This window comes from Castor canadensis, chromosome 7 (assembly GCF_047511655.1).
Source record: "Castor canadensis chromosome 7, mCasCan1.hap1v2, whole genome shotgun sequence".
In the NCBI taxonomy this organism is placed as follows: Eukaryota; Metazoa; Chordata; class Mammalia; order Rodentia; family Castoridae; genus Castor; species Castor canadensis.
In genome coordinates, this window is record NC_133392.1 from 1,349,334 (window position 1) to 1,376,347 (window position 27,014).

General features: G+C 54.2%; 1 protein-coding gene across 2 annotated transcripts in view; it reads left to right on the forward strand.

The window, feature by feature from the left end:
- The window catches only part of Stk32c (serine/threonine kinase 32C), an 85,363-nt gene that overhangs the window by 33,232 nt on the left and 25,117 nt on the right, over positions 1 to 27,014 (forward strand). For both annotated transcript variants that reach the window (XM_074078035.1, XM_020182963.2), the window contains exon 2: positions 14,384 to 14,439. In XM_074078035.1, the coding sequence (XP_073934136.1) occupies positions 14,384 to 14,439 (56 nt within the window). The remainder of the gene's footprint in view (positions 1 to 14,383; positions 14,440 to 27,014) is intronic.

Here is a 27,014-nt window from a genome sequence, read left to right on the forward strand (position 1 = left end):
TGGCCATCATGACTCAGGTTGCATTCCCGTGCAGACGTCTGTCTCGTTTCTCTTGGGCAAGTATCTAGGAATGGGATTTGCTGGGTTGCACAAGTGTGTTTGACTTTCTAAGAAACTGCTGGAGTTTTCCAAAGGGACTGCAGCCTGTCACATTCCCACCACCTGCGCGGAGGTTCCAGTGGCTCTCCACACTCGTGACCTGAGTGCTGGGATTATAGGTGGGTGCTGCCATGCTGGTGTTGTGGTCTTCCTGTTGGTGGCTGTGCTGTAGGCCATCTCTGGGTAAATGATGATGTGCCTTTGGCCTTTTGCATACCCTCCCAGGCAAGCCTGTCCAGGTCCTTGTCTTATTTTTAATTGCCCATTTGCCATTTTTGTATGAATTTGCAGGAGTTCCTTACATCTCTGGCTGTCTGTGGCTGAGCCTAACTCAGAGCCTTCAGTAAGAAGGGACTGCATTGGCCCAAGAAGTGGAACATGGGGTCAAGAGGTGACCATGAGGGCTCAGCAAAGGCTGGCTGGACGCTGACTGGTCTCAGCCTCCATTTCTTAGCTCTACTGTCCTCTGTGCTGGCTTCCTGCTCAGTCAAGCTTCCCTGAATGTAGTGACAGCCCATGGCCTCCTCCAGGTCCGCGTTCTGCCCTGTAACCCTGCTGGATACCTCTGTGGCCCAGAAGCTAGCCTGGCTTTTATGGGATGCTATCATGCTGACAAGCCAGGCCCGGGTCCCTGGAGAGTTGGGCTGCTGTCAGAGCAAGGGCAGCTTGGAGCCAGACTGGCGCACTAGAGCACGACTGATCACAGCGCCTAGCCTATGCCCTGCTGTTCTGATGCATGGTGGTCAGTCACATGTGGCACTGCCCTGAGTGCTTTCTTGAAGGTAGGCTGAGTATAAGTCAGGTCCAGGCCTGATGGACAGGGCTTGACTTATGGTTTACTGTAGTTTAATTTCTCTCATGAAGTTAAAGTCACAACGAAGCTGCCTTAGCTATTCACGTGATTTTTTTTTTTTTGCCTTTTAGAAGAAAAAGCTTGATTAACCACTTTCCTGTCCCCACCTCCCACCTAGGGTAACCACCTTGAAACAAGAGTAACTTGTGCACCTGGTGGTCCCATCTTGCTGGCTTTGGGCAACAGCAGGACCCCATGGATGCTGCTGGGCCACATGAACAGGGCATGGGTGGAGTGTGGTTCCCTGGTTCCTGGGCCTGGCTGGTTCTTTTTTCTTTTTTCCCTTTTTTTTTTTTTTTTTTTTTTGGTGGACTGGGACTTGAACCAGAGCTCTGTGCCTGCAAAGCAGCCACTGGACCCACACCTCTAGTCCATTTTGTCTGGTCATTTTGGCTAGTACGAGCCAGCCTGTGGGGCAGCCCCAGACTTCTACAGGAAGCCTTCTCGACTTTTCTGGCAGATTTCAGGATCTGCCGTCCATCGCCTCAGGGAACACTAATCCCTGGTGCTGTCCAGCATCTGCCCAGTCCCACCCTCCATCCCCTGAGGCAGGCTGAGGTGCCCCTGCAGAGGCCAGCTCCTGATGCCTGCCTTGCAAAAGTTCTTGTCCCCGTTCAAGAGCCACCTGGGAGTGAGACCAAAATGTCTCAATCACAAATGTACATTTTGAAAAGAGGCCCTCAGAGCGATTAGTCTCCAAATAGAAATGGTTTCTTCTGGGCTGAATGTAATGATGGGTTGGGGGTGGCGTGTCACTGCTGATTGCTCACAGCTGCCAGGGAAGCTGGCTGTGCAGGCGGGCAGTGGAGGGCAGGGACAGCACTGGTTCAGAACATCACTACTCACAGCCTTGCCAGGCGTTGCTGTGCCAGTGAGTCCAGAGCCGGAGGACGAGGCCCAGGGGCCTGTCACCCCTGCCTGCCATGGGTGGAGTCTCTGAAACGGGGGAGGGACTTGACAGCCCTCCCCCATAGGAGTCGAGGGTCAGGGAGCACTGGTGACATCTTTGCCCCGTGAGAGATCACACGGGAGAGTTCTGCAGGGAGGAGCCCTGTGCTTCTGTGTTCACCCCGTTCCCAGCTCCAGAGCCAGCATCTTCTCTCCCCCTGCTGCAGCTCCACAGGGTTTCAGCACATGTAATATAGGAATATTACATATTATATGAGGATGCCCCAAGGGTGTCCATGACCTAACCCATGGAACCTGTGATTGTGTCACCTTACATGAGATGACTAAGTGGAGTTTCTTGGATGGGGAGATTGCCCTGTATTGTCCAGGTGGGTCCTACATGCAGGCAGCTATCATGGGAGGGAGGCAGGAAGGTCAGAGGGACAGTTGAGGTGGGAAGAGGGTGACTGGACATTGCATGGCTGGCTTTGGGGGGGGTTGCTGTGAGCCAAGGCAAGCAGTGTCTTCTAGAGGCCAGAGAAGACAAGAAGTGGGTTCTGTCAGAGGCTGAGGAAGGAGCTGTCCTGCATCCTTAGGTTGCTATAGCAGCCATTTATCTCACAGTGCTGGAGAAGGAAGACCAAGTTCAAGCACACCCAGTGCTTGGTAAGGCTCTGCTTCCTGACCCATAGGTGGTACCTTCTTACCATGCTCTCACTGGAGGAAAGGGCAGGGAGCCTCTGGGGCCTCTTTTGTAAGGGTGCCAATCCCTCTGATGGGGTCTCTGTGCTCATGACCTGGTCACTTCCAAGGGCCCCACCTCGTAGTGTCATCACAGTGAGGCTGAGGGCTCAGTGGATTTTGGGGGATACAAGCTTTAGGACCACTCACCTGCTCATGTCTTGAGTGTAGCTTGGTGAGACCCATGTGGGACTTTGGGATCCCAGAACTGTAAGAGCACAAACTTGTACCATTTTAAGCTGTGTCATTTGTGGTGTCTGGCTACAGTACCCACAAGAAGTGAGGTTGCCTATGGACTGGACAGAAGTGGCTCTCATGGTACCGTCTGCAAGCATAGCACTAAGGAGGGCCCAGAGAGCATTAGCAGTTGGGAAAGGGCGGTTGAGGGTACGTACACCCACAGCACAAGGCCATATAGACATGGAAGAGCCATGCAGAACAAATCAGTATGGGTAGATCCAAACCACACTTCCCGGGAACAAGGACCCTCCAGAGAGGCATGAGATGTGAGACCACCTTGGGAGGTCCTAGAACCTGCGTCCTTTGCCATGCTGTTCTCACACTCCTGGCACTGTGAGGTAAAACTGTGAAGCAGAGGGTGGTCCATGGCAGGGGTGGCCTGTGGGGAAGAGTGAGGTTGTATGTGTGTGGGACCTGAGGGCTCTGGATGCTGTTCTGTTCTCTTTGCTGCTTGTATGCCTTAAAAAGATTTCACATACTGAAAAACAGCTGGGGAGTCTGGATCAGTCTCGGGTCAATGAGCCAAGGAGCCTGGGATTTTGTGGGGCATTCCCAGGGGTGGGAACCCAGCATTTCCATCTTGTAGGAGAGGAACATTTGTGCTCCCAGGGAGCTGCTGCATCTTGATTATCCTCAGACCCAACAGAGTCCCCAGGAGATAAGCTGAAATTGAGGCCCTTCAGCTCAGCAGGCATCCATTGCTTGGGGCTCCTGGTTGGGCTCAGAGCCAGGGCGATCAGCAGATAGAATGGTGTGACCCCTGTACCCTCCAGACTGTTTCCAGCTACTCGGGAGGACATTGCCTGGACTTCTGGGTCCCTACTTTGGGAACCAAGGCCTGAGACTGGGAGCTGAATGCTTCTGATGTGTGAATTCAGCCTTCTGTGCATCCATGGCCCTGTGGCACTGAGGTGGAGCTCTCAGACCAGGTTGGGTGTGGTTTTGCCGCTGGGTGGGTTCGAGGCTCAAAGCACAGCAGTCACTGAGACCAGAGAGGGAAGAGAGTGTCTTCACAGGGTCATGGGAGGTGAGACATCCACAGGGCCATGTGTGGTGGGTCTAGAGGATTCCTCTAGTCTCTCTCCTTTCCTGCAGGGGTGGGAGCTTGGAGCTGCCTAGAGTCTGTGTGCCGTGGGGCTGCAGCAGGCAGGGCAGGAGCAGGCTAGGTGGGCAATGGGGCAAGCAGAGGCTGCCCCGTCTCCTGGGCTGGGTGGAGGGCAGACTGAGATTTGCTGTGTGTGTTGGGCGGTGAGAATGTTGTGGGTGAGGAATCATGTGAGTGTGGGAGTGTATAAGAGCACGCGGCCAGTGTGGGTAAGTGTGAGCATTGTGGGTGTGTATGCATGTGGGTGTGTTGAGTGTGTGCTTCTTGCCCTGGTTCCTGGATTGCAGTGAGTGTGAGCGTGTCCAGACACCTTCGTGCTGCTCTGGTGTGTATAGACGGTGCGCATGCGTGCTCTGCAGGCTCCAAGCTGTGCTCTGCCTGTCATCTTCGCGGTTTCCTGAGCATCAGAAGCCCCTGTCCTGTCCAAGGAGGGTAGGATGTCCTTTTGTAAGACTTAGAGGCTTCTGTGTGGTCTGCCCTCTGGTTGGGGGGGGAGGTAGGGAACATGTGGGAGTAGGAAGTGGAGCAGGACATGTCAAGAGACAGGGCTGAGCCCCTACATGCAGGACCTGCATGCCTGAGGCGTGCAGCCACTCTCCTGGGGCTTCCTAGACAGGCACTAACCTTCATTGGTGCTCTGGGAGTTGTTGAATGAGCACCTCAGGTCAGGTGGACTGGGCAGCTTCTTCTATCCCAGTGTCCAGTGTAAGGGTCAGCAGGTGGTTTTCCCACTAGTATTTTCCTCTCCTCTGTCTGAGGCTGCCGCTGGGCCACCTCTCTGGAGACATCCATGGAGCTCTGTCTTCTGTAACTGGGGTTGTCCCACAAGCTGTGGAGATCAAGACAGCATTCAGGGAGACCCTCAGGCTCTGGCTAAGTGTGGGGGCTGCTCAGCTTCTAAGGCAAGCTGTGGTTCTATATCCCCAAGCAGAAAGGAAGAGAAGGGCTGGATGTGTTCTGAGCACGGGGCTTCCATCTGGGGGTGGTGGAGGACTGCGATCCACCATTCTGTGCAGACCAATCCTATGGCCAGGGCAGAGTCCAGCAGGGCCACGAGGAGCGGCCTGTGCCTGGCAAGGAGGCTTTCACAGGATTTGGGCTTACTGAAGTCAGGGGGCATTAGGACAGCTTTGCTGGGGCTGAGCCTGATGGGCCTGATGGGTGCAAGTAGCTGGGCACCTCCATGTCTTGGCAGCTGTGTTGGACTTTGGCATCAGACTGTCCAGGCCAAGGAGGCTCCAGGTATGGGAGTCGGTGGAGGAAGAGATTGCTGCATCCCTAGATCCCATGCGGTGGGGTCTCGTAAGAAACGGTTGTTCTTGGGCCAGTGTGGCGTGAATACGTTTAATTGGAGTTCATGTTTTCCTACCAGCCTTCTGAGGACAGGCTCCAGGTGGCTGTGTAGGAGAGGAGGTGGTACAGGACATGGTCCTGAGGCTGAGGGCAGGCACTTTTAGGACAAAATTCTTTCATGATGAAATGGTCCATTCTCAGCCCCCAGTCGGTATGTGGGATGAGGTTTTACTGTGGCAAATAAGCTTTGCCTGTCACCCCCTGGGTGCTCAGTGTTTGGAGGCCGTGATACTGGGGTCTTTGGCAGGCCCTCAGATGCATGGCTGTGTGCCCCGGCCGGTGTATCCAGAGGCAGCAAGTGGCCCCATTAGAGGACCTGTTAGTACGTCCATGTATAGGCTGCATGGACAGGGACTGGCCCCTGGGGCCCAATGTGTCCAGGGATTAGCCGGGAGCCTCCCATTCCTGTCCCTGGTGGGCTGGTAGGGGTGGTGGGGAAAGACCAACCTTGTCTCCCCAGGTCTGGGGCTGTGAGTGCCCAGTGGTTATATTCCTTCTCCTGCCAGGTGGCTGAGCCCAGGAATAAGGGGACAGGGCTGTCCTTGTCCTTGGTGAGCAGATCTGGGGAGCACAAGTCATTACGTTGTGCCCTTCATTCCAGGAAATGGAGGCTGTGGGCATAGACCAAGCCCTGCTGGCAGTTGGGAAAGGTGTTTGTGCCTGTGAAGAGGTGCTAATGTGTGTGAAAGTGAGATGTGAGTTCACACCAGTCTAATCGTGAAGCCCTTGCTATGCCAGGCAGATACCGGGTACTGTCTTGGCAATTGGGCCTCCCTCCTGCTGTCACTTTGTGAGTGGCTCCAGGTGGCTGTGTAGGAGAGGAGGTGGTACAGGACATTTTCTTGGGGCTGAGGGCAGGCACTGAGTGCTGCTTTTGTTGGAAGTTCTGGGGTATGCACAGCAGGTCTTCATTCCACAGCACCTGGGAGGAGCAGAGGAGTAATATCAGTGACAGTGGTTTGTCCCCTACAGGACACTCGCCATAGAGCCCTCTGGCAGCTGTTAACCCTGATTCTGACTGATTTCATCAGAGCCTAGCATAGGAGGTGGTGCCTTGTTGGCCTGTGAAACCTCTGCTGAGTTCAGGTTTTGAACCCAGCTTCCTTTCTGCTACAGGTTCCACAGTAGGCATGCCCTTTCTGTGCAGCTCAGAGACCTGCCCAGACTTGCACTTGGGACCACTGCCCACTGCTTCTGACTGTGGGCCTCTGTCTTCCTCTGGGCAGGGGGGTGGTCAGTGGCCAGGGCCTGGTAGGGCTGCAGGAGGTGACCAGAGGCTGCAGATAGGCAGGTGGAAGGGCAGCTGGGGATGGGGCTTCCTCCAGCTCTTGACCTGGCTACACATCTCTCACCAAGCACTGGCCTCTCAGTTCTTGGCATGGAATTTCCTATACCCACAGAGACTGGTCTCCCATCTGGCCCAGCCCTCTGAGTGACTTCCTAGCCTGGGCTTCTCATAGATGGTCAGTCTCCATCTCCAGGTGGGGCACACACCCATAGTGGGGCTGAGTGTTGCTGACACTGCTCCTACCTGGGCCTGCTCAGTGCCCTTCTAGTTCCAGCTTTTCCATGCCCTGAGTTCCACTTTTAACCTGGCCAGTCCACTGCTTGTCCCTGAGGAAGCATATGTGCCCCAAAGGCAGTGTGACATCTCACATCTGCTGGGGGCTTCCCAGCTCACAGTGAAGAACTCTCTCCAGAAACTGAGCAGAGTAGAGGTGGGGGAGGCTCTGGCAGTGGGGTTTGTGGAGGAGCTGGCTGTGGTTAGCTTGGGGGGACCCAGGCAGCAGGGAAGCATGACTCTTCTTGGGCTGGGCGTGGGCCTCCTATCTGCACCACTGGGCTCCTGTGAGACAGCTGGGCCCCCACCTCCTCTGACCATGGATCTGCCTCAAGGCCTTTGTGAGGGGAGCCTGGACTGGAAACTCACACCCGGGCCTGTCCCTCCCACCTTAGGGATCTCAGCTGGGCAGTGTGGACAGCACCTCAAGGACAGTGGGGGCCAGACAGGTGTAGCCTGCTTCTTGGGTGCCTGGACCCGGGAACCAGTGCAGCCCAAGTGTAGGGGTGACTGGAGCTGACCCAGGTGGCACAGCTGGGACACCGCAGGTGCCAGGATGTGTCTGGGGCAGGTACCCTCCCCCTTCCCCAAGTCCCACCCTGTGCCGGAGCCACCTTGCTTGCAGCACCCCTGCTGTGCATGCCTGTGCCCATACATCTGGACTGTGAGCCCCCAGGGTAGGCCGCCCATCTGATGAGATTGACAAATGTAGTTGGGGGCCCTCAGATCTGCCTCCACTGGGCCCAGGGATACTGAGCACCTGGGGTGGGGGAAGGAGCCAGGTCTTGAACAGCAGGTCCCCTCTGGACAACCCTTGGGAAGGCACTGATTGAGAACTCTGAGTTCCGGCCGTTGGGAGGTACCTCCCTGCCTGCCCCGGGAGGCCTCCCGGCAGGACCCAGGAGCTGAGTGGCAGCAGGCTGGAGATACGGTATTGATCTGGCTGCTGCCCTAATTATTAATTTATGGAAGTTTCCAGTGCCGTCTGGGGATATCAGCACGGAACACCGGAACAGATTCCAGATTGGCTCAGGCAGCCGGTCCAGGATGAGCCCAGCTTTCTGGGAAGCCGCCATCCATCTGGGTTACGGGCTAAAACTTTACTGTAAATAAAGGCAGGGAAGACAGCCAGATTGCTGCCGCCTCGGTCGGGCTGGGGGATGGTCCTGGGTGCTAGAAGTGAGGATTGTTCTGGAACCTAGGATCTCCGGGGCCTCAGGCCTGTTTTAGCTGCTATGACACATGACACCCCGCTGTGTCTGCGGTGGGGAAAGTACAGGGAGAGGCCAGCTCTCTCTATAAGGGAAGGCTGTATTCTGAGGCCCTGGGGTTAGGGACCAGGATAAGCAGGTTGTGAATGTTGGGGGAGGGGGTGCAGGTGAGGCCAGACCCGGGCTTCCCAAAAAAACCTTTGAAGGTGAGCAGCAGGTGGCTAGGCAACGAGGGTCTCAGAGTGTCCTAAGTGGGACACCATCGGCAAGGCCTGGGAGCATGTGGGGTGCCTGGAATGAGATGCCCAATGGGTTCCCTGTAGCCAGGGCCAGCAGGGGTGCAGCTGAGGACAGAGCTCAGGCCACAAGTTCATGGCTACCAGAGTCCCTTGTCCTGTCCTGCCTGGGGACAGGGTGGAGGAGGATTGGAGGGGCAGGTGACCTGCTGGGTCACCTTTGAGACTCACGGCAGTATAGTAATACTTGACTCCACCCGCTCAGGAGTATCCTTGAGGCTTTGAATCCCTTCGTTGAACTGGAGAGTCCAGGGTCAGAGCTGGAGCCAACACTCACTTCTCCTGGATGTTTGAACTTCCTGTCCTGGGGGCTGCAGTTGTGGAAAGTAGCATCCCAGAGGCCTGGCCAGTGAGTCAAGGTTAGGTATAGAGCATCATCTTTTTCCCTTCTACCTCTGAGGCTCTGTGCTCCTTTACCAAGAGTCTCCCAGTTTCCTCATCTGTGAAATGGGGGCATTCATGGTTCTGCTGTGTGGCTAGGAGTGCCATTCCTGGGTCCAGCCTATGTCTTCCAGGTCTGAGGGGCCTGTTGCGCAAAGATGTTGTGCTGGCTCTGACTCCTCACCCATGCCTGCAAGGCAGGAGCTGGAGTGCTGACCCCGGCCACCCCTGAGCACAGTCTACAGAGGCCTTGGAAGCCCAGAGTTTTAGTTGGACTGAGTGATTTTCTTCATCATGAGAGTTTTCTGGGTTATAGGATATATAAATTTACTCAACTTCAGCATGAATTTTAGCAGCTTGGGCATTTGATTGGCTATTACGGCTTTCCAAAGAATTCTCTGGTATAGAACTCTCTGGTTGGAGAAGGGGCTGGTCAAGGGCCATTTGTAGGTGACCAGGCGAGAGACCAGGATTTACCTGTGGCCATGGGAAGCTTCCCTTCTACCTAACTTCTCCAAAATCTGCCCAGTTCTCACTTCCTGAGCCTCAGAGGGTCAGGACTGGACCTTCTGGAGGCACCAGGCTGGGGCTGGAGAGAGCAAAGCTGCCCATCCAGGTCTGCGGGGGAGGCCTTTGTGCCTGTGCCTGGATGTGTGTGATGACAATAGTGGTGACTCACAGGCCTGCAGCAGGCTATTTTTACTCTCCCAGGGGCCATCTTCTCTCTGCCTTCCTCTTTGGGGGCATGTTTTTGTCTGTTTTAAGAAAAAGCCCTGGTATATGAAAAGACTGCATTTTAAACCTGAAATCTCACTGGGGTTTGCAGCTTTCCGAATGGTTTGTTGCTTGGAGGTGCTTCTTCAATGCCTGTCGTGGACCCAGTGCTGAACTGAGTGCCAGAACCGAGGGTGCGTGTGGATGCATGTGGGGTACCTCACCCTTGAGCAAACAGTTTCAGAGTTGCAGCTACAAGAAAAATGGCCTGATCTCACAGCAAGGAGTGCACTTCCAGTCACACAGGCTGCGAAATGGGAACCTTCTTCGAAGAACAAATACATTAGAACCCCTAATTTAAAAGGATTTATCTGCACCAGGGGGAGTCTGTACCGTGTTCCTATGGCATGTTATACGAAGGAGACGGCTCCAGGACCCATAGCCTCGAGCTGTGCCACTGCCTCCCACACACAGCAGGCTGTCTTCTCCTGCGGTCATTTTGACTCCTGGGCAGGACTGCTGGGAGTTGGAAGTAGCTCTTCCTCTGGCCTGTGTTGCCATAACCAGGTGCCTAAGGCTGAAGAGCACCCTCTTAGCATTGTGCAGTAGGTCGCACGGCAGCATGTGCAGATGGGTCTCACTCACCCCTAATGCACGTGGCCGGGCCCAGCCCGCTCTTCTGGGCCTCAGAATGTCTCCCAGATGACCACGTGAAAAACAGCAAGCTCCACCTCCTTTCCTGCCTCATCCCCCCCACTTCTTTGCTTGTCTAGTGTGGGGGTCTTTTCCTGTGTCTCCCAAAGAGGGAAAGACGGAAAAGGGTTCATGGGGTTCCAGGCCCTTCATCTGGGCAGGTTTGGGGAGAGTCAGGCATCTGTTCTTTAATTTTTCACAGTAAGGACTCCTTTGTGTGGCTCTTGGGAAGACACCAGCCCCAGGGTTAACTCAGAGGTGAGCTTAGGGGCCTCATCTTAGCAGGGTCTCCTTCCTGCACAGGCCATGCTGACCCCCAACACCAGGGACTTCCTGGGGAGCCACACACCCCATGTGTTTCTGTGAATTTGGGTGAACTTGAGAATGGATGTGCCCTGTGAGGTTTGCTTGCTAGCATGAGTTGACTGCCTCCTCTGTTTGAACCTGTCAGCTGTGGCCAATATGGTGCCCACACATGTCCACCCCACTTCCCTGAGTGGTTCTTCTTGCTCTGTGCCTGGCAGACCCTCCTTACCCATAGATGCTGCTTCCTTCAGGAAGCCTCCCCTGACCACATAGCTTAGGTTTTCGTATTTCCCTCCTGGGTGACCCTGTGACGTTCTTCATTTGCCAGGTCTTCCCCACCCAGGGTGAAGACCACCCCTCTCTTCTATTTTGTTCACTCCAGAGCCCTGGCTTCTTCATGGGCTTAGCAGACATTGAACTTTGCCCTAAAGAGGTTCTGACTTCTGTCCTGCTGCTGGGAATTTGGGTGGAAGCCTGAGAAGTCAGTGAGCACCTTTTCCCTAGGACCCTCCCCAGGCACACTCACGCACTGCCCAGGTCGTGCACAGAGCCCGGCCTGCCCCGGGGCCCCAGAAGTCTGTCCTTCCCTCAGCTGTATCGGCCAGGGTCTGGGGCATGACAAAAGCTCCACGATGTGGATTTCAGTGGACTCCACAGACGTCAGGCATCTGGACAGTGTTTGTAAGGTGACTTTCAAGGCATCACACTGATTGCACCATTTCTGTCTGCAGCTTCACAAAACGATTTTTGTGACAAATCCCCACTCTGGTGGGTTTCCTTCCCACTATGGCCTTCACTGAGTGCTGGAACGAGAGCCACTCTTTCCTTCAGGAGTCAGAAATGGGTTTGAGTTGAGTGCTTTGGCTGGGCACTGAGCAGGGCAGGTAGTTATGGGACATCCTGGCCCTTTCCTGCATCAGGAGTGAGACCCTCTGGGGTTGCTAATAGTAGGCCTCAGAGGAAAGGGACCTGCCTCTTCAGAGCAGTGGCTGGTCTCCAGTTCTGCTCCTGCTGGCCTGAGCTGGGTTGGAGGCCTTGGGGTTGGTGTCAGGGTTGTGCCAGTGGCTGTGCTCAGCAGCATGGCTGGTGCTTCCCGTCCAGCCAGGTGGTCAGGAGACAGACAGAAGTCTGTGCATCAGTGGACCAGTGTGTCCCTGGGTCGCTGATGGAACCCCCAGGCACCCAGAGGACTGAGGTGCTCTGTGGACGTGGTGGTCACCCTCTGGGATAGTCTTTGCTGCTGATCCTAATGTGATGTATACCCACCTCAAAGACTCTGTTCTGCTGTTCTCTGGTATCCGACCGTCACACCTGGGATTCTTGACTCACCTGTGCCTTCCCTGAGCAGCTTCTGTGTAGCCACCAGGTGCCACTGTCTGGGACTCCCAGCTAGCTTTAGGAAGTGGAGACAGTTGAGCTGAAAGCCACAGGCACACAGTACAGACTGCACTTGACAGGAAGCTGAAGGTTGGTGGGAGGCCACAGGACGGCCAGTGTCCAAACCACAGTGCAGTCATCTTGCACTTGCTGGCTCTGTGTCCAGCCAAGCCTTGCAGGTTCCTGACATCCTGGATGGCAGATTTGTCTTGCAGGTGTCTGAGCATGGCGGAGATGGCTGCTGGGAGGCTCCCTCATGCCTCTGACCTGTTGTTTACTGTGTTTTATTTCCTGTCCTTTTCTCTTCAGCAAAGACTAAAGTCAGAAAACTCTGCTTATTCTGTGAAGGTGGTGACTGTCTTGGCTGATACTCTGTGAACTCACGACACAGGGGGATGGTGCTGGGGCTCTGCCTTGGGCTGGCCACAGGGGGCTGGAGGGCGCAGAAGAAGAATGCCTAATCTACTCAGAATGGCTGCTCTGGAGGTGGGCAGGGGGCATCCCGCATCCCACCTTGTCTTTAGCTCTGTTTAGGGAGTGGCCGGGACTGTGTGATGGTGGGTTTGTGAGCCAGGCATGGACTTGCCTCTGGACAGCAGCAGCTGGGTCTGTGTGGGGACTATGTGGGTGAACGTCCCTGGCAAAGCCCTTCATCCCAAGCTGTACCATGGCCAGCCCAGCCCCGTGCCCCTCCCTGACTCCCTGCTCCCCTCCACCATGATGCAGCCCTCTTCAGACCAAGGTCAGTGTGGAGCCTGCCCACCCAGGACACTGCTGCTACTACTCTTCAGGGCCAGAGCCCCTCGAGGTTGCTTGGATGTGGAACCCTGTGCTTGTGCCACCTCGCCACCAGGCAGTACTAGTGCAGGTGGCCATGTAAACAGGCCAGTTTACAAAGAGCCTGGCCGTGGGTGGCAGCATGGGGGTCTTCCAGTTCCACCATGCTCTGTGCAGGGCAATGTCTGCTGGCCTCCCACTGAGGCAGGTAGCTGGAGCTCAAAGAGCAGGGTGACATGCTGGGCTTTCAGGCACTGCGCCAGCTTGGACATGATGACCACTTTCTCCTGTATAGAGAGTGGGCCTGTGGGCCGCAGGTATGGCTCAAGCAGGTGTGGCTGCAGGTGTGGCTTAGCACACTACCATACACACACACACACACACACACACACACACACACACAAAATTACTAGGGCTGTGCGTGGTAGCCGAGATCAGAAGGATGGCAGATTGAGGCTAGCCAGGGCAAAAAGTTAGACGTCACTTCAATTCAACAAATAAGCTGGGCACGGTGTGCACACCTGTCATCCCAGGTATGCAGGAGGTACAGGCAGGAGGAGCAAGGTCTGAGGCCAGCTTGGGCAAAAAACAGGACACTTTGAAAACTAACAAACGCAAAAGGCCAGGGGCATGGCTCAAGTGATAGGTGCTTGTCCAGCACGGACAAGGCCCTGAGTTCAAACCCAAGTACTGTCAAAAAAGAAAGTGGGCCCCGCCCCACACCTGTAGAGTCCTGTTTTTCTCCTGTCCCTAAGACAGCTGGGGTGGGGTCCACCTGTCCCTGAACTCCCCAGGGAAGAAATGGATTTGGGGCTAACACGTGAAATATCACAAGCCAAGGGGAGGCCCAAGTCCTGTTCCAGGGCCTATGTCTGCATGGTGGTTGCCAAGGCCCTGTGCAAGCCCTTGGTGGGTGGGGGACCCTGGAGGAATAGACCTGGATGCTCAGGGGACCAGCTGCTGACCTGGGAGTCAACTTGAGGGGCCTGTGCCAGAGGTCAGCATGTGCTGGGGGGAGAGTGGTGCCATATGTGAGCTCTGGCACGTGGGCACTGCCTGGGAGAGGAAGGCTGAGAACCAAATCCACAATGACCCTGTGCGAGGACCTCAGGGTCAGACAGTGGGAAGCCAGAAAGCCAGAATCTCTCACCCAGAAGGGATGACGCTCACATGTGTCAGGTGCATCTGTCACCAGGCTATAACATTAGAAAAGTTTCTCTGGGAGTCACCCTGCTATGATCCCTGGGAGAAAGGACGGCCAGAGAGCCCTGGCCCATGCAACAGTCTTGATCTGCGTCCTTACCCCGTTATCAGTTGAGGGGCCGTTCCAGCCCCACCAGGCTTGTCCAGTGAGTCCCAGCAGGGCAAATGCCTGTACCCTGATCCTCTGAACTCTCAACACAGGCAGGGGCTCAGGCCCCTGATGGTGTGTACTTGGCTTCTCTGTGACTCCCGGGGCTGCCTGTTGTAGGTTTTAGGCCTTGGAGCAGCTTTCAGTTGGGCCTTTGGTGGTGGGTCTGCAGCTGAGTGAGTCTGGGGCACTGGGGCCATGTTGGCTTATCTGTCCTTCTCCTGCCTGTGGGCCAGGTCCATGTTCCTGCCCATGATCCTAGGAAGAAGACATGGCCGTCCAGGCTATTCTCTGCCTGGATAGACAAACTGAGTTCACCTCAAGCCACAAGACCCTCTGCCAGGTGGGTGGGTGGGGGATGCTCGAGAATGGACACATTACCTTGGTGTGGGGCCTTCCTGCCACCTCACCTGGTGTCGTTCTGCTTCCTTCTGCAGTGAACTTCGACCACTTCCAGATCCTGCGGGCCATCGGGAAGGGCAGCTTTGGCAAGGTAAGGCGGAACCTCTGGGTGGGCCAGGCCAGCAGGTGGTGGGCATCTGTGGGACTGTGGGGCTGGACAGCTCTCCATCTCTCAGGAGAAGCCAGCCCCCACCAGGCAGTGGGCTCATGCCTGTGAGGGAGGAAGTGGGGTGCTCGGGTATCAGAGGTTACTGGCCCAACCCATCAGTGCTTTTCAGTCCAGGTCTCTGGTTCTCAACTCAGCTGGCAGCCGAGGGCGGCCATGGCACAGCCCTGTAGAGCCTTTGTTACCATGGGAGAAGGCTGTGTGCTGACACCCACCCACCCATGATACTGAGGCCCACATTGCAGCTGGAGCTCTTTTGCTTAGCCAGGGAGCGAGCTCAGGTCTGGAAGGAGAGTGCCTGAGAAGGGGGATCATGGTACAGTCAGTACCCCAGGGCTAGGAGCTGCTGTGAGTGACCAAAGCAACACTGGATCCCAGAGGCCAGACTGCATCTGTGCCTGTTCCTCCTTCTCTGGTGCACAGGTGATAGGACCAAGTGTGGGTGGCTGAGCCTGTGTCAGAGTCCAGGGACAGCCTGGCAGTGCCTGTCCTGGCCCGCCAAGCTGGAGCCACTTCTCTACTTGCCTCTTGTTCTCATTTGGCCACATCTAACTTCCCAATTGCTGCCTTGTGATATCCAGAGATTGGGAGTAATTATAATTCAAAAGAGGCTTAACGAGCAAGGCTGGAATTAGCCCTTGGCTTCTGCAGTGGCTATGTGGTGGACGGATCCCTTCTGAATGGATGTTTCTTTTCAGCTGTCCCAGGGGCTTGGCTTTGGTGTTGGGCCTCCCTCCTCTCCTGCCTGCACAGCTGTCTGGACTCTATTTATTTAGGCTCCACCAGCTCTTTCTAAAGGGATTGCCACCCGAACAAAATGCATAGTGCACTGAAGTGTGATTAATTACTTCCTTTTTTTTTTTTTTTTTTTGGTATCAGAAAGGATGGCTGTGCTAGGTTACCGAGGCCTGGGGTGATCATAAGTCAGAGCAGATGAGCCCTTTGCACAAGCTCATGGATAACACACCAAGGGGAGACTTTTCTAACAGCCCTGAGTGTCTGGAGGTGCCGACAGCCTACACAGTTCGATGATTTTGAAGATGGTTGGCCTGGGGCCCTGAGTTTGTTGGGTTGCGTCTGTGCTTCTGTTTTCCCAGCAGGGTACAGGTTCTGTTCCCTGGGGCCACAGCAAGTACAGGGACGCTCAGGGGGCAGGTGGGCTGTGGGGAATGGCAGAGGACAGCAGCAGTGGCTGGGTTCAGGAGAGGGTAGCTGAGAAAGGGAGGTACTGGGTCACCAGGCATTTCAGGTCTGAGGTGGGACTCTGCACTGCTGGAGAGGACCAGGCTAGGGGATCTGAGAGCAAAGATTGACCCTGGGGTAAACGAGGCCAGTGGGCGGGTGCAGGTACTATTTCTTGGGCTCTGACTTCCTTGCCTGCCCCCAGTGGGTCTTCCTACTGTCAGGGTGCCCCTCCCAGTAGGAGCACCTTCCTAGTTCAGCTAGCCCCTACCCCCCTCCCAGGGACCATCCCTGCTCCTCTCCAGCACAGCTGGGCAGCCCCTCCTCTACCAGGCCTGCAGAGCCCCAGACTCTAGCTCTTCTGACCAGTTCTTGGCTCTGAAAATCTGCTGGCCTGGAAATTGGCTGGTGGAGAGGAGGGAAGGTAGAGCAGGCACAGGTTTTGTTTTCAGATGCTAGTTAGCGCTACAATTGGAGGGCTCCTTCCTGTACCCTAATTAGTGGCCTAATTAAGTCTCTGAGGTCTTAGACTTTGGTTGCTGGTGGGTGACTGGGAGTGGAAGGAGGGTGACCACTGTCACAGGCCAGGCTGGAGTCCTTCCTATTGTTCTCAGTGGCTCCAGGCCGGATGTGGAGGGTTGCACTCAGCAGGCATCTGGCTGGGCCTGGGGATACAGCTGTTTGTATGTGGCCACGGTTGTGGGACTGCATTTCCCTGTAGGAGGAGGACTCACGGGTCCTCCTGGGTGGGTCTGAGTAGTGGCAGAAGCCTGGCCCTGTTCAGGATAAGTGGCCAAGTTTTCTGTTCCCAGCCAAATGTCCCTTTAACCTGCAGCTACTGCACCCTTTGGGGCCATAGCTCCTGGAGGTAGATTAACCAGCCCTGAGTGAGACCCTGCTGCTGGCTCCCATTGCACAGGCACAGGGCAGGGTGGCAGGTGTCCCAGCACTAACCTGTTAATGCAACCGGGAGTCACTGTGTCCTAGAGGACTCAGAGACCAAGCCTTACCCTAGCCTCAAGCTGGCCACAGTGAGCTGAACCACCACCAACTTCCTCTCTCCTTGGAGAACAAAACCACCTGCTCCAGGTGGTCAGTGGGTTTGACCTATCTCATGTTCAAGACTGGCTGGTCATTTCTGGGAGGGGCAGAAGCCTGGAAGAACAGCAGTTCCACCCAGCAAATGGTGTCCTTCCTACGGAGGCTACCGAGGGCTCCACTGGGAGGCTTCTCAGAGCTTGGCTCAGTGAGAAAAGCCAACGTGAAGTCTTAACACTTGAGTCAGGTGGACCACCAGACCCTGCTGCCCAATGCAGGTGACCCCCAGCCCCCAGTTCATGCTCAGTGAGGGACAAACTTGAGAAGGTAATGCTCAGAGGCCAGCTTCAGTGGCTGCTCAGCACTAACGTCATCCTGACTTGCAACTGATGATGGGAAGTTCGGTCAATACGTTCTTCTAGTCTTCATCCTCAGCCTCACGCCGGCCACTCCACACCAAGATTTCTACTCCTGGTTCTCTGCCTTGACCTACGCTCGTAAGCACCTACTGCATGTCTCACTGCTGTCCCACTGCAGGGGACAGCCCACCAGATTCTGCTGCCAATGGGAATACCACAGTGTGTCTGCTCAGTCAAGCCAATGCCAACAAAATTGACCTCCAGTCCCCCCAACAGGAGGCTCATGATGCTTTGGGTCCAGTGTCCTGGCCCCTGCACTCACACGGTTCCCCCTTACACCCTCCTTGGGGTTTTGCAGGCAGTCTTTGTAACCACCATCTGCAATGCACATCAAAACCATAAAAGACTTCCTCTCACTTACTGAGAAGGCCACTACCAGAAAAACCAGACCATAACAAGTGTGGGTGAGGATGTGGAGAAACGAACCCTTGGGCACTGCCAGGGTGACATAAAATGGTGTGTCTGCTGTGGAAAACAATATGGTGGGCAGTTTTTCATGCACAGGATGTCTGTCACCCAGATAGTCCACCTGTGTGGAATGTCCCTGAAAGCAGGGACACTCAAGGTCATGGCAGCATGATTCACAATGGCTAAGCTGTGGAAGCAACCCAGGTGTCCTTCAATAAATGAAAATAAGCTAAATGCAGAAAATGCAAACAACAGACTATATTCCACCCGAAAAGGGAGGAGAATTCTGACAGGTGCTACAACATGGACTTGCTTTGAGGACATTTTGCTACATGAAATAAACTAGGCACAAAGGATAGCTGTTGTGTAATTTCACTTAAATAATGCAATGGATTGAGTGTTTGTGCCCTCCAAAAACTCCTATGTTGAAATCCTAAACCTCCATCTGACGGTTTTAGGCATGTTCTCAGAGATGGGATTCATGCCCTGCAGGGGCTCCCAAAGAGCCCCTACCTTCTTTCCAGCATGGGAGGACAAAGCAGAAGACCCTATCTGTGCCAGGAAGTGGTCCCCACCAGACACCAGATCCGCCTTAATCTGGGGCGCCTTGCCTCCAGCGCTGTGAGAAATAAGTGTCTGTTGTTTAAGTACCCAGCTTGATAGCAGGATGTTTTTGTTACACCAGCCAGAGATGCCTAATACAATGAGGTACCCAGAGTAGTCAAGTCATAGACAGGAAGTAGAAGCTGGCTGCTGAGGTCTGGCTGCTATTTAATGGGGACAGAGCTTCAGCTTTGCAAGATGAAAAAGTTTCAGAAATCTGTCCCACAATGTGACTGTGCTTAATGTCACAGGACTGTGCACCAGAAAACAGAGGAATAGCCAACACTATCAATGCCACATGTACTTAACTGTGATTTTTTTAATGGAGAAAAAAAGACAAAACGAAACCAAAGGCCATGGACTAGATTCATCAGGTCTGGTTAATCTATCTCCAAGAGCTATGGCCCCAAAGGGTGGAGTAGCTGCAGGTTAAAGGGACATTTGGCAGACAACTCGGCCACTTATCCTGAACAGGTCTCTAGCCACGTGTATGACCTGCTTCTGGGAAAATAGACCTTTCCAGAAGCCAACCCAGAGCCTTCCCTGCCCTGCTTTTTCTCTCCCCAATGTCAAACTCATGTCTAGGCGGTGATGTGACCACAGTTAATTCCAAGACAGGTGGTCTGGGTGGAAAGAATCAAGACAGAGAGAAAATCATCCAGTTTTCTCTGGGTGTGGATGTCAGTCCAGCCCTAAGACCCCTCTTCCCCCTTTCTCTGCTGCACCCTCAGTGTGATTAAAACCTTGGTGCTTCCTAGGCTCCCAGTCTGGGATTAGAAAAGACTTGTGAATCTGAGACGCTTGCCCTCCTCAGCACTTTCCAATTAGATTTGTTCTGAGTCCAGGAAATTGAATTCTAGCCAGTGGCTACCATTATCCCATTCCCAGGCCTGATTATCACAGGGACATGGATGGGAGAGGGACAGACAACAGGCACCTTGACAGGAGGAGAAAATGTCTACAAGTTTATTAACTTTTAATATTACATGTGCAGGGGGCATTACAACAAACAGAAGTGAATACCCCAAAATGTGGTGACTCTTAAGAGGAAAAGGGAGACTAGGGTGTGGCTCAAGTGGTAGAGCGCCTGCCTAGCAAGCACAAGGTGGCCCTGAGTTCAAGCCCCAGTACCGCCAAAAAAATAATAAGAGAAGGGGGGGCACTCAGTTGAGTGCAGATTGGCACAGGTGGGATTGCTCTGGGGCAGATCTGCTCCCAAACTCTCTGAGAGGCCCTTGACTTCCCAAGAGAGGGATGTAGAGGGTCTCTGGCAGGTGGGAAGTCTGGAGGGTCTATCTGCAGCAGAAGAGGGCCTCAGAGAAGCCATTCCTGCATCTGCTGGTGTCACATGCCTCTGTACTCCAAAGTAGCAGAGGTTGGAGCATGGTCTGAGCCCTCTCCAGGAAGGAACTGTTTTTCTTGCTGTTTTGTTGGAGTGAGCTTTCTCTCTCCCTTGTTATTACTGAACCTAACTGGGCTTAACTGGGGGCAACTGGAGATTCAGAAAAGACACAGGATAGACAGACAGACAGAAAGTGGAATCAGGTATGTTGGGCGCTTGGGTGGAGATGCACAACCCTCATTGCTTCTTTTCTCTGTCTTTATTCTTTAAGGCCTTACTCCTTTGCAGTTCTTTAAAACCTGGCTTAAAACCTCTTTGCTTAGACTCGCTCTGTCCCCTGTTTTCTCTTAGCTGCTAATCTCTCTTAAAGTCTTCACCCCCAGGCTTTTACTGTCCCATCTCTCTTTAGCTTTCTTAAAGCCTAGGTGCTCAGACTTGCAAACAACAACAGCCTAAAACTGCACATGCATAACCCTTAAAGTCTCGGCCCTTAGACTTGCACTGTGCACTGTCCCGTTTTCTCTTTGGCTTTTCTTTAGCTTAGCTTTTCTAAAGCCTATGTTAAAGTTCTCAGTGCAGACTTTCTATCAACCACTCTTTAACCATTCCCCTTTAGCAGTCTTTTTCCCTTCAGCAATCTTTTCCCTTCCAAAAGCTTCCCACACCAAAAAGCCAAAAGCCAAAGCCCAAGCCAAAAAGCCAAAGGCAAAAGGCAAAAGCCCCTCTTCCTCCTTCAGGGGGTCTTTTATAAACAGTGGTAAACAGGGTGGAGCAGGGGCTTTTAGGGTGGGGTGTGACATTGTAAGAGGAGAAATCTGCATTCCTGCTTCTCTGAACACAAACAGTTTAGGAGAAGCAGCTGTTCTGCTTCTGGGGCTGTGACAATCTCGGAAAAGCAGTGAGCCGCATCTCGCCTTGTTTGTGTCCAGTTCACATAGGCTTTAATCTGCCCTCCACACCCTCCCGTGTGCCCCTCCTGCCCTTCCTCAAGGCAGGCCAGCCTCTTCACCGTGCCCTAATTGGGGTCCTGAGCTGCTGGCCCTTCTGCCCTGAGTTCCCTCCTCCACTTCCCACCACACTCTTCACTCATGGGTCCCTTCTCAGAGAGGCCCCCCCAGTGATGAAGCCACCCAGACGCAAGTGAAGCCTGTGCCTGTGTCCAGCACGGGCTCTGTTTCAAGTAGCGTTTGGTTTTGATGACTGTATCCCCCATCAGAACAAAAAACACCAAACAAGATAACATAGATCTGTATATATATGTATATGAAAGGCATAATCTGCATTTACTGTTATATTGTTTTGATAGGCAGTAAAGTAATTCCTAACTATGGAAAACAATAACGACAAGAAGCAGCAAGCTGTTCAGAAGACTCCCTTCCCTCCAAACCTCATAGTCCCCCACTGGCAAACCCCTTGCTCCTGAGCTGTGTATGGACGGCCTCATCGGTGCTGTGTGGGAACACTTACTGTTCTGAGCTGTTTGGGGCTTTCTGTTCTGTCCCTGGTGCGCTCCTTGCTGCCGTGTGGCTCGTGGGGTCTGAGTGTACCTTAGGGTGTCACCACTCCATTCTGCTTCTCCTTGGCCTTCCAAAAATGTCCATCTTCCCATATGTTCTTCTTCCCAACCGAACCGTGCAATAAATTTTGTTAACATGAACAATAAGGCCACTGAAATTTTGGGAGGGATTACATTTTAAGACTAATCAAGAGGAAAGTTGATATCTTCCTATAGTTACACATATTCTGGTGTTAGACATAACATTTCATCCTTGGGAATAAGGAATTTCTTTTTTCACTTTTGAGACTTGTTGGCTTGGTACATTACCATGTTGGTCCTGTCTCAATTCTCAGCTCCCTTGCCCCAGTGATGGAAGGGAGGCTGCTTCCCAGAGCCTGGCTGTGGCTGGACTGAGGCTGGAGGGCCCTGAGGTACAGGGTCTGAAGTGGAGGTCTTTCAGCCATGGGTGATCCTTGCTGGGAAGAATGACACCTGCCTGGGGCTCAAGGTGGGTGTGGGGCCTTTAGAAGAAGGTGAGGAATCTCCTGTCCCTGCTTCATCCCAGATCCTCAGACGGACCCAAGAAAGGGACGGAGCAGAGGAAGAAAGTCTGTGGGTATAGATGTGCAATCCTGGGATCTGCCTCACCCCTCCCCGGTGGACCCTGTTGACCTCACCTCCAGGGAAGCCACCTTGCTGAGCCTCCCCATGGCAGCCATCTGAGAGACAAGGCAGCCCTTGCAGTTGCCATGGCAACCCCACAGAGGCTGGAGCACAGTCACCCTGCCTGGAGTGCTGTGGGATATTTCTGCTGGGCCTGGGGCTCTCTGTGTCCACACTGCATGAGGACAGTGGCGGTGGCCACAAAGAGCCCAGCAGGGTCTGAGTTCTGGGATGTAAGCTGGTTGTCAGCTCCAGCTTGCCTGTAGCCCACCCTCTGCCCTACCCTGCATAGGCCTCATGCCCGCCCTGCAAGCCTCATGGCTGTAGGACACCAGGATGGGCAGCTCTATCTGGAGTCAGCCTGGGTTAGTCCAGTTGAGCACGTGGCTCCATTTGTCCTCCATGTTCACAGACTCCGACAGCCTCAGGATGAAGGGCAGATGTGCCGGCAGCTGGCGTCTCTGGTATTTATACCAGTGCACCCATGCCCTTATAGTCACATCCGGGCTTTCTCCAGAGACATCCAGGGCCTGGGTCCTGGACTCTGGATTTTAGAATCTAGAACCTATGTGACATGGATGTGGACATCAGTGTCTGTGGCCCCATCACATGATCTGACTGCATTGTGTGGACATCTGTGGTAGGCATCGCTAAAGCCAGCCAGAGGTGGCCACCATTTTACTGGTGACCACCAGCATCTGCAAAAGTCCATGGACATGGCCTGGTGTTATTGTCCCTGGGTGTGGCTGCTCACAGGCACAGTTAGCACGGGAGCCTGGTTTTCCAAACATGGCCCTCTCATATACCAGCACCATGGGCTCTTGCTTCAGTCCTGCCTCTTTCCCTCTCACTGTGACTCTACTAAGTCCACCTCACCTGCTCAGAGCAGCACCAGTTCTCCCACACCCAAGCAGATGTTGTTGGAGGTCTCCAGTTGCCGGGCAGCACGCCCCCAGAGGCCTCAGAGCCGTGACTTTTGCTGGCTGATTAGCTGAGACCTAGGAGGTTTGCTACTGACTCTTGTTTGGGATTTTGCTGATTTCAGTACTTGTGGTGAGGGTGTGTGGTGTGTGTGTGATGTGTGCTCTGAAGAATGTTTATAGGGATGAGCTGATGACCTGTCCACAATGTGATATGGCAGCAGCAAATGTGCCTGCTCTGGAGCCCAGGGAGGGGCTCTGGAGATGCTCAGAGTAGACAGGTGCCTGGCCTGAGTCCTGCACATGTGTGGGGCTCTCAGCTTTCTCTTGCAGGCCTGGCAGCAGGGTACTTTCCCAGCCCCTGCCTGCCCCAGAGCTCTGCCACTCAGAACTTGTCTGCCTGTGGGATTTAAATTTGATAAGTGAAGCAAGATCTTTCCTGCTTAGGGCCCTTTCAGGTGGTGTATGGCCTCAGGGTGCTCAACCTGCCTCAGGCTCCCCCCAGATGTCCCTCCTGAGGGTCCCTGGGCCACAGACCTCTGTAGAAGCCACCGGGTCTGCATCTCCCCCAGGAGTCTGCCTGTGTAGCCTGCCAGGGACAGCTGGCTGCTCTCAGGCCTCACCCATTCTACCTCCCACTCTGAGTGGGTCCCAGCCAGTGGCCTTTCTCCATGAAGGTCAGGGCTGCTGGCCACAGTGGCTTTGAAGAGGGGGAGATGCTGAGAATCAAACAGACCCCGTCCAGGGATTGGAGGTGCCAGTCAGAGAACCAGAGGAGCCCTACGTGCACAGCACACAGCGGTGGGAAGATTCCTCAAGGTTCAGGAGGCGGGGTTGCCCCCAGCTGGAAGGGGGCATGGGAGACATTCTGGTGAGCACAGCTCTGCTCAGAGCCGTGGACTGAAGGTGCCATAGGGGCTAAGGGTTGCTATGTTCAGGTCTAGCAGCCTGCTGCATGCCCCTCTTCCATCAGCTGGAATTGCTTTTGTCATCGCTGCCACCACAGGACAAAGAAACCTGCCTAGCCACCTCCCTGCAGAGCTGGGATGGAGCAGAGCGTTTTTCACATGCTCCTAAGTGGGCCAAAACACGGTGTGAATGTGCTGGGCTTGCCTCTCGGGGTCACCCAGGCCACGCTTTCATGCCTTAAAATAACTATTTCCCTTGTGGCTTAGGAGGAGGAGAAAATTTGTGTCCGTCTTCTCATTTCTTCCCTGGAAAGGCATGTGAGCAGCCCCTGCCTGCCCCTCCACCCCTGCGCTCCCCCGGTCTTCAGTGGCATGGCTTGAAAGGACCCAGCAAGGGTGGATGGCTGAGGGCAGTCCGGCTGATGGCTGGCTGGGAGCATGAGTGTGGCCTCCTTGCTTCTCCTGTGGTGAGGCACAGTGTGAAGGAGCGTCCCTTGCCAGTTCATGGGCTCACAGGGCCATGGTTGCAACCACCCAGGCCACTGGCTGTGCTTGCAGGTTCAGAAGTGATTGTGGTGCCTTTGCACCCTGCCCCTTGGTGCCTCCTTTGAATGGGGACCCTAAAGGCCCATCTGTGCTTGGGGATCGTGCCCGGGGTTTACAGTTGCCCTGTATGTCACCCCTTGCAGGCACCTTGTGACAGTTTGCAGGCTTCCAGGGTATTGGTTAGCCCTGCCGGGCAGTCAGCCCACAGTTCATGCAAAATCTGGTGTTTCTTCTCACAGGGGAGAGCCCAGTGCCAGCACTGACCAGCACTTCTCCCCTGACCAGCCGTCCTCCAGCTCTGGAGCACAGAGCACCCAGGGTCTGCCCGGAGCCAGTGACTGAAGCACATAGCTCAGGCTTCCAGACCACACAAGGGTAGCCTCATCTTCTCTTGAATTTTAGTATTTAAACCTGCCAGTATGTACAGAAAATAGAAGGAAGGCATGTGACAAACCACCTCACACAGTCTCCCAGGCTCGCCAATTACCAACCCGATGCTCGTCTTGTTTCAGCCACTGGGACTCCTCCACCTCTCGCCCACACGCTGGGCTATTTAGGATGAATTGCAGAGTGGCTCATCTTCTCTGTCAATATTTCAGTGGGTGTTGCCAAGAGATAAGGACTGTTTTCTTAAACAGAACCACAGTACTTTTTCACACCTAAAATAATCAACAATTCCTTAAGAACGGCACATATCAGGGTGCAAGTCTCCTGAGAGCTTCATAACTGTTTATTACTATTATTATTGTTTCTGAGTCAGGGTGCAGATGAGTCTGCACAAGGAGCAGGGTAGATCCTGCAAGCCTCTTGCTGTGTCCCCCACACCTCAGGTTCTTCTATCCCAAGAGTCCCCGCCAGCTTTTCTTGTTGGCGATATTTTCTTTTCTTGTTAGTGGATATTTTACCTCTGGACTCTGATCCTTCATTCAATTCTTCTGTTTTGGGCTCACAGAGCCAGACAGATCCACTACCCTAAAGCACAGAGGTAACCAGAATCGGGCATCAGCCTGGGAGGCAGATGGGCCGGCTGTCTAGGTCCCTGCCCACTCCCAGCTCCAGCCAAAATGACCACAGGAGAAACTGAAAAGGGACTCCTCCCATGTGGCCAGAGCTTGCAGTTCTGGGTTAAGAATGGGTCACATGAGCAGGGACTTGGGGCTCTGGACACGTCTGCACTTACTCCCCACCCCTTTTGGCTCTCCCTCCCCCAGCAGCACACGAGCCAGGGTGGGGCTCCCCTGCAGACTTGAGGTGGCCAGAGATGCCAGAAGGGATGGGCCCAGAGAGGAAGGGTCAGCAGCCATACCCACCTCTGCTCCCTTCATCAGTTATGAGCAGAGGGACTGATGCACCACTCCATATCCCAGACAGCTCAGAAAGGGCCACACTGAGCTGTGGGGCACATGACCTGAGAGGTGGACCTCGGGGGTTCCTGTGGTGAGAAGAAGTGAGGGAGCTGGAGCCACCATGAGGGGGCCAGTGATGAGCTGTCTCCACCCATGATCCATAAAGACCCTGACTACATGGCAGAGAGTCGGGATAGCAGGAAATCCAAAGGGGAATGTCTGCCAGAGGGTCTCCCCCAATTCATCCGGCTGATGGCAGGAAAGAGAGGGGCAGGGAGTGCCAGCTAGGGACTTGACACAAGCACATGGTAGAAACATCAGGCCATGTGCTCTGGACCACACCATCCACTGGAGCCACATTCCCAGGGTGTCCATGGTGGTCAGGTGAGGGGGTTGACATGTCTTGCAGGCAGGTCCTCATCTCAGAGTAAGAGAAAACCTGGGCAAGGTGACAGGAAGCTCCACTGGCTAAAGGGGAGGGAGATAGTGTGGCCATGTGTTCTCTGACACTGGGGCAGCATCTCCAGGCAAAAGTTGCCTGACAGTTTCAAACTTCTGCAAAACTATTGTTGATGTATGAGACCAGAAAACACAGTCTTCACAGACAAAAGACTAACATCCCCTGCCCATCTGTCCTTGGGGTTCAGAGATGCTCCAGCAGCGAGGTGGAGGAGAGATTTGCAGCCATTGCTGGAATGGCCATGTCAGGTGTGATTACTGTGCGATAGCCCAGGCATGATCCTCTGATTAAAGGATGGCCTTAAGTTCCTCCTTAGGGGAGGAACCAAATGTAGGAGCAGGAACTGGCCCTTCCCTCAGGGAACTGGGAGTACTTGCTGGGCTGTCCCTCCTGCAGACCTGAGCTCCCAGCTTCTCTAGGTCAGGGACACACTGAGTTAGTGCTGGTGCTGCCTGAGTCTACAGCTCTGCCTCTCACCCCCAAACCAGGTGATCTTCCAGCTGGGCTAATTAGCCTCTTAGCTGGGTCAGCTCTGCCAGGATCCTGAATGTGGCAAGGTAGGAGGGCAAAGGGATTCACATTTTCTTGGGATAAATGATCAGCAAATGAAGAAGAGACCTCACCAGCACATTGTCCTCATACCTGGGGTCCCTGTGTAGGTTTTCTTGTTTCCTTGCCCACCTGAGAGGTAGGCAGCCATTTTCCATGACACCCATGGCTTCTGTTCTCCAGAGAGCAGAGCTTAACACTGAGAAAGCTGAGCCCCCTACTTGCCCCTCTCCACCCTCTGTCCACACTCCCCCTATCCCATGGGATTAGGGTGCTCCCTCCAAAAGGCCCCAACTCAAGGACACATATGCCCAGGAAGTCTCCATGGGAGGGTGAGTAGGGGCAAGTAAGGAATGGCCAGGTATAGTTATAAGGACACAGAAGTGTCTGGACTGGGGACAGGGTCCTGGGCACATGGTCCCACCAAAGGCACATGTAAAGTCACTCAAGGAAGGTGGGCTCTCAAGAACTCCCAGGAGCAGCAGTCTCCTGGGAGGGTGGGAGGGGAATAGGACACTGGTGGTCACTGAACATGGCAGTGGGAGCCTGCATGTCTGGTGCTCTGTGGGGCCCTCCTGTGAGTCCTTGTAACACCATTCTCTTCTGGGCTCCTGGAGC